General features: G+C 38.3%; 1 protein-coding gene across 4 annotated transcripts in view; it reads right to left on the bottom strand.

Moving 5' to 3' along the window:
* Positions 1-2,733: 2,733 nt before the first annotated feature.
* The window catches only part of RAPGEF4 (Rap guanine nucleotide exchange factor 4), a 223,405-nt gene continuing 218,284 nt past the window's right edge, over positions 2,734-7,854 (bottom strand). For all 4 annotated transcript variants that reach the window (XM_074967602.1, XM_074967599.1, XM_074967600.1 and 1 more), the window contains 2 exons: positions 5,983-6,037; positions 2,734-3,931 (listed from right to left, as the gene is read on the bottom strand). In XM_074967602.1, coding sequence (XP_074823703.1) covers positions 3,804-3,931; positions 5,983-6,037 — 183 coding nt within the window. In that variant the 3' untranslated portion in view covers positions 2,734-3,803. The remainder of the gene's footprint in view (positions 3,932-5,982; positions 6,038-7,854) is intronic.

The raw sequence follows: 7,854 nt of genomic DNA, 5'->3' as shown, positions 1-7,854 counted from the left end.
CAAATGCATAACTGGAAACCAGACTGACTCATCTGTTAGTTAAAATAGGTATTAGATTTACAGAGAGGTGTTTGGTGTTGGGACTTTATGAAATGCTTATGAGTTGCTGCATGCATTTATCTCACCTATAATATCTGTATCACCTATAATATGTGTATCCTAGTTGTGACAGTATTCACTCACCACAGCCGCGCCTCCTGCTGGCTGGGGATTGGCTCTGCTAGCCAGTTCGCCTTCTTCTGGTGGTTCTCACCACTATCACTTCTGCTCCAGGACCCACATTACTCACAGGACCATTGCGTCCTCTTCATGACACAGCCTTCCGGCCATGTCACACGCTGTTCTCCCCCATTCCAGGGGATCTGCAGTCTGTCTGGCCACTTCCTCAGTGGCAAGTGGGGCCTGCCCACTACTCGAAATCCCAGCCCAGGGGCCCTGTAGATGGCCACCACTTGCTGTGTCCCCTCCAATGCCTCAGTTCATTTCCCTGGGCCACTTCCCCACGGCTCCTGGCACCCTCTTTGCCCTTGCCTCAGGGCCTCAGCCTGCAAATGCCTGAAGCCAAGCAGGAGCTGTCTTTAACTCCCCCCAGTCACTGTTAACAGCACTTCTCTGTCCAGGATGCTAGTTCCCTTCTGCCAGGCAGGAGCCTGATATTCCCTCATCGAGCTCCAGTCAGCTACTGGACTTGCTCTGCCCTGCAGCTCTTCTTATATGGATCTGCCTGGCCCTGATTGGTTGCTCCTTGCAGCCCCTTTCCTATTGGCTGCTTTTTGCGCAGCTGCCCTAGGTCTTTATTAAGCCGTAATAGGCCAGTGTGTGGCAGGCGCCCCATCACAGTAGTATTTAAGTGTTTGCTCTGTAACTATGAAACTGGAAACCCCCAGAGTCAGGAAAGAAGCATTACTAAGTGTGAAATACTAGTTTACCATAAGAGATGTCATCTCCTGCCCTACAAAGGCCTATAGACACCAGACAAATCAGTGGACAAAAGACTTTGTTGATTGTTTTCTCCACACCCATGGAGAGGGGACATCACAAATACTCATTGCATCACAGCTTGAACTCTGGTGGAAGGGCATTAAAAACCTTGTCAAGAAGAAATAGTCATCACTATGCTGCTGGGAATTCAAAGAGGGCAATATTTCTAAGCATAAGCAAGGGATCCCCAAGCTGCTTAGCTTGGGTTAGCCCTAACAGACATACAGAGCTTGCACATTACAGCAGCTGCAGTTACGATCTGGAGCCTAAGACTAACTCATTTGTGAGTGTGTTTACGTGCTTTAAACTTGTAAAGAAATCTTTTTTCCTTTTCTTAGTTAATAAATCTTTAGTTAGTTTTTTACAGGATTGGATACAAGCATGGTTATTGGTGTGTGATCTGAGATGCAACTGACCTGGGGTAAGTGACTGGTTCTTTGGGGCTGGACATACATGAAAAATCACAACAATATTCAGGTTGAGGGACCATCTCTCACAAAGGCAGCCTTGTTTGGGTGGCAAGATAGACTAGAATGCTTGAGGAGATTGTCTGTGACTCCATGTTAAGGTTGTTTTAGTGCTTGAGGAGTTTACACTTGATACTTAGTTGGTGAAATCTAATGATAGAACACACAAGGTTCGTGAGCCACTCCAGACAGCTTGACATATGCCAATGTGTGTTAGCTCTGAAGAATAATGATGACTATAATAGTCACTTTTAATTCACTGTTGATACATTTATCACAAACATCCAGCTACTCTGAGACTGTAGAGGTGATGTGAGTGGAACAGAGAAGACTATCACTATGTCAAATGTCAGCACTATTTTGCAGCCTTCTTTTGGTCATCCACTAATGTCTGCACAGCACAACAGCTGTGCAGCTGCCCCCATGGATTATTCATGCTACCATAAGTGATCCCAGTCAGAGAAAGTGCATAGACAATCCCGTGGGTACATGGTAAAACACATTCCCCACTCCCATCACAACCTAGTTTGTTGCTCTGACTGCAGAGGATCTACAGAATGTAAACTCCATGAAGGGTGGGAATCAAGAGCAGATCGAAAAGTTGTTGCCACTCACTCAGTTGCCTCCCTGGCCTTGTCTTCACTGAGTGGAAAAAGCGTGTTCTAACTTGAATTAGTTAACTCAGGGCAAACTCCTAATGAAGACAAGCCAGTTTGTAGTTTTCACAACTAGCAGGTCAAGTTAAAGAACTAACTCACTCGGGTTAAGAACACAATATTTTTATATTTACATTGCAAGGATTTGGCTTGGGATATTGTAATAATTTTCCCCTTTCTATAATAAAAAAAACTAGTATCTTGATTATTTCTGAAATATTTGAAATGTATAAGGTTTCTAGCCTCATGTTGATTCAGAGGGGGAGTTTCCTCTGGAACCCCAAACAAATGAGCTAAAACGAACCTCTTTTAAAGCTGTTCAACTCCCAAAGATGGTGATGGGGTTGAACAGGTTTAAATGAGGACATAATTGACTATTGCGTGTAGAAACAGGAGGACCCTATTGCAGTTCAACACCTAGCGAAGTTCAATTGAAGTTCACTCCACAAGCCTGCTAACATCATCTGTTTTTATGCAGGAATGAAGATTGGAGTACACACAACAGATGTTAAGGACAGTGAACAAATCTTTTTAAGCATTTACATTTAATTAAGATACTGCATGTTATTTACAGAAAACACATTACACAATTCTTACACATAAAGTGCAGACTAAGTGTAAAGACAGAAAAACTGTACTTCAATTACATGCTAAATAAAATAAATAAAAAGCAATTATTTTGGCACAATACTATTACATAAACAAATAAATACTCTAGAACATGATGAATTAACTTTTCTATTTACAATCTACTTGAAAGTGCAAAACAATTGCTAAAAATTGAAATATCTGTAAATGTTTAAGCCCAGAAAGTGTGTTTTACTCATCCACAACTAATTGTAGCTGATATTTAAGGTTATAATGTCCAGGAAAATATTGTTTTTGTGCATTTTGTGCTCTTTTTGAACCAGTCTCTTGCTACCTTTATGCTACTGATTTTATGAAGCTCATTGCTTCAAATTGAAATTTTCTAAAATCCTGGTTGGTAATTTAAAAAAACCTCAAAAGAAGTAAAATTACAAATATTAATCTATTTATCACTGAAAATATGGCAGTTCAGTCCTACCAGGGTAACTTAAATGGCCAGAGTACTTTACAGTTGTATGCAAATGTGGTTAAGATGTGAAATTGTTATTAATACATGTAGTGCTTAATAAGTAAACATTTTTTTCAATAGCTCCCTGAATACCAAACCCTGGAAATATACCATTGGACCTAGCTTGGGCCCAAATTATGTCACTGGTTTCTTACATACATCTCCCATTGAAGTTAACATGAACTGAACATGCAAAACTAATGGCAGATTTTGGCCCCAAACTGGATAATAAATCTTAAAATATTGTATTTTTAATTAGAGAAAAGAAACACTGCTACATTCCTTAGAACTATTAGGAGTTTTTGGTGCATGTTTCACCAGCTATTCTGGCTATTTTATCTCGTTTTTATTTTCACTATTTACAGGAATTTTGCTTCACCTTAAAATGAATTAAGAGTACACAACATGTGCACCCTCCCAGTTACAGTGTATAAACTCTTCATTAGTCAAACTTCTCTGAGGGCTGGTACATTGTGCGTTGCCTAGGATTTTAGAATATGTTTTTGCTTATTTTTGTAGTGGCAGTGCAGTAGCAGAATAAGTGGAATTCTTAATAGGTGACCTTGACTGGAAAAAAATAATTTCTTGTAGTCACTTAAATGTTTATGCTCGACGTGGTTCTAGTCGGTGAGACATCTGTGATAAAGTTCTCTGGTTGTCAATCACATTTAATTGTCGTACATAGGTCCGTACATCCTGATGGTTCTTATTAGTTAGAGCTGCGTCTGGATCTGAAGAAACAGAAATGATGTAGGATTGGTACACTTGGTCAAACCCTGAGTAGAGTATATAACTCTTCTTTTCAGAAATCTACCATAAGTAAACACCAGATACTGGTGCAATAAAAATAAAATGTTTAGAAATCTATCTTCCACTATTCTCCTCCATTTGAATTCACTCTCCCCAGTGTATTTTCATTATCTTGTATTATTTTCCCCATAGAATAACTCTGCTTCCTGGTATCCTTGGCTACATTCTCTGAAATTGATGGCCCTTGGTGAAGTTTTATACCTAGCTTAATAGTCAATAGTAATAATTACACAGCTAGTTGGTATAGTTTAACAATTTAGTAATATCTACTGTTGACCTAGGAGAGCTCACCCTGGCCCAAAACTGTAAAATTGCTTTAAAAGCTAAAAAGTAATCCTTTTGCTTCTGGTAGCATCACCACAACTGTAAAATGAGCATCTAATAACAGGCACATCCAGTCCATAATCTGGTTTATGGTTGGAGAGCGCATGCCAGGAAAATTATGAACCAATGTAATGGTTCTTTATGAACCAATGTAATCCTTAATTCATTATTATTTAACATTTGCAATGCGGTGGTGCGGTGGTGGCCAAGCAGCTTCAGACCCATTATGTTAGGTGTTGTACAAACATATAATAAGTGACAGTCACTGGCGTACAATCTAAAAGCTTCCTGGGCCAGATTTGTCAAGATATTTTAGCTTCTGTATATGGAGATAGGTACCTAGTGGGATTTTCAAAAGTGACTACCACCTAACTGATTGGTTTCAGAAGGAGTTAGGTGCTCAGATGCTTTTGAAAATCCCACTAACTGCTTATCTGCATCTTTAGGTGCCTAAATATCTTGAACAATCTGACAGCATACGCTAGAAACGGAGTGCATACCCAGGCTCCAAGTACTTGGGTGGCTAGCTTTTGCTGAAGCCTGTGCCACCACATCTACGTTATTATTGTTACTCACAGTAGTTAGATTCAAGTTAGCATGGGTACCCGTACCCAGACTACCATCACACCTTCACTTGCAGTGTAGCAAACCCTTAGGCGGAGCCTAAGCTACAACCTGACCAGCTAACACAATTGTAAAGGCATTAAACTGTGTCTACATGAGGTATAAGGGCTGTTTTAAATCAAGTTAGTTAACTTAATTTTTAAAAGCAATTTAGCTAGACATGCCCTAAATGACTACACAAGGCAGTAGGCAGAGGAGAATCAGGTCTTCTGTGTTTAATTTAATCACTTTTTTACTCTATTTATACCATATAATGTAATTGCACTGTATGCATTCCCGCAATATTTATTAAAGTATTGCTATATATTGTTCCATAGACTGGTGACTTCAGAGCTGAGCAAGTGCTGCTTCACAGCAATATGCACTAGGTGCTTTACAAATGTTCACTCTTCTTGTACAAAGATGATGATGCAGAATCTACACCGTGTACAAACTAAAGGGTTTACTTTATTCTTAATATATGTGCATGTGTCTATGGACTTTAACTGAAGATATGTGTGTGTGTTTAGATTTAGAAGATAATGAGAGTATATTGTAATTTCTAAATCATTTATGTCTGACGGTCTCAGAGTACTTAATAAATCAACATTAAAAAAGAGATATGTCCCAGAGATACGTCCCAAAATTAAAAAAGAGATATGTCCAACTGAGATGCTGGCTGGAACAAAGAAAAAGTTTAGTCAACATGAGATTCTGGAGCTAGGATGGAAAAGATCCCATCCCATTATAAGTGTTTCTTTTTACACCATTTATTCTGCTTTCTGTGAAGAAGGATGGGAGGCTGCTCTGTTAAAAAGAAAATCAGAGACTGAGTGATGCTCTTTAGCAGAGTGAGGCTGAAATTATCCAGTGTGGTTGATCAGACTTCTGCCATTGTGCATGACCACAAAGTATGGTGAAAATATTGAAACAACAGCCTCAAAATGCATTATCCAGTATGTCTCTATCATCCACAACAAACTCATTTTTAACATTCCAATTACCAGTGATAATTCTGACAATTCACATATTGCAATTCACTTACTGAAAGATTGGCTTCGGCAAAATTTCACTGTCCTTGCAGTGTTGGCGATCATACGCTGAAAAGAAAATGTATTTTAAGTGTCCTTCGTGGTGGAGGGTGCAAACAGAAAACAAACATCGTATTTCATCATTTGAAGTAAACACAGATCTGAAGACACTGACAAAATCAATTAAAACATTCAAATGATCTTAAAGTTTCAGAATTTTAACTTTGCCCTGACATTTTGGGTCTGATTCTCATTTACACGGGCTTCAAAGTGGGCATAAATGTGATTTCCTTTTCCTAAGTGGTGTAAAGGGGCCTTAGTATAAGAGAAAATCAGTTCCTTTAATGTTTAACCTTGCTCACATCTTCAGACGAAACAAAAGGGTTATCCCAAACCCCTCTGCACATGAATACTCAAATTTAATTTTAAGGTCACTAGTTCCTAACAGCAAGGACATTCTAGAACACATTCCATTAAATTGCTTAGCACTTTAAGATATTTCAAATTTTATTAAGGGTTTGAGTTAAAATGCAGCTCTGCTTTGAAAAGTGACTGTAAAAATGGCATTCTGGGGATCCATGTTTATTGATTTCCTGATGAAATGTGCTCAGTTTATAATTAAAAAGCTGATGGGTGGAAATCTGGCCCTACTGAAGTCAATAGGCGTTTTGCCATTGACTTCAGTGGCGCCAGAATGTCACCCATGATTTTTCTAACTACCAGCCCTGCAAATTCAACCTGGATTCTTTTTTTTCCCCCTACAATTAGAGTTGAAACTTATTTTGTTGATAATTCACAGGAAGGAACAGAATCCAACTCAGTCCTTCCTAGATGTGCTTGTGCTGCAGTGGAAACAAGAGTAAAGTGTAGTAAAAAATTATTGCAGTCACTAAAGTAAGCCACAAAGACTCAATAAACATGGGGAGTAGATCTGATAAGGAAGAAATGCCATTTTACACTAATGTTTCAGAGTAGAATTGCTGCTGATAAAATAAAAGGAAGGAAGTTGAAATCTAATTCTACAACCCCAAACTTAACTCACTGGCTCAATTGTCACCTGATAGATAATGTTCTCCTGGCTGAGCAAAGTATCAATTAAATTACAATATCAGGAGTAAATCTGAGTTTCCATAGTTGGGGAGTTTGATTTAGGCATGAAGGCTTGTAGTTTATTTTACTTATGTAAATTAAGAAAAAGAAGTGGGGAAAAAAGTTTCAAAAGGCAAAATTGCTATTGCTACAAGGAATCTGAAGTTTGTTCTCATGTGTTCCAACACATTTAACATGTTAAAACATGTTCTAATAGTTATATGTTATCATATTTTCACAGCATATTCTCAACAGGCTGTTCTACACACACTGGAAATTAAGATGATCAAGAAAATTATAAATCCATACAGTGGAATAGCCTATTTCCAACTAGTGAGTAGTGAGAGAATTTGTCTGGTTAAATTTAGATGCCTCACAAAAAAAAATCCACAGATTAGGCTTTTATGTGAAAATGAAATAGCTCTTAATACAACAACTCAGAGGCAAATGGTAAGCACTACTCCAGAACAGGCTTGTAACTGACATTTTTCATATACATGAAGGGAGTAATCTCAGACATTTTAATGCATCATGTAAAGTATACCAAGACTGGCACGATTGTTGATCAGCATCAGAAATCTAATACCTACACAATATGTAACTAGCCTGTGATAGTGCCCAAGAGGTGCCTGAGTGCACATCACAACTTTGCCAACATTTTGGAGCATATGGACCAAGGATTTTTTTTATATTCTCTAGATAAACAGATGCACAATTAAACAGATAAAGAGCCCTCAAGTAAAAGTAATTTTAATGCTACATTACTTTAGTTCTTTTTACACTTCTCCAAATCATTA

The sequence above is a fragment of the Natator depressus genome, chromosome 11, assembly GCF_965152275.1.
Source record: "Natator depressus isolate rNatDep1 chromosome 11, rNatDep2.hap1, whole genome shotgun sequence".
NCBI classification, from domain to species: Eukaryota; Metazoa; Chordata; order Testudines; family Cheloniidae; genus Natator; species Natator depressus.
This window is presented reverse-complemented; position numbering and strand designations above follow the sequence as displayed.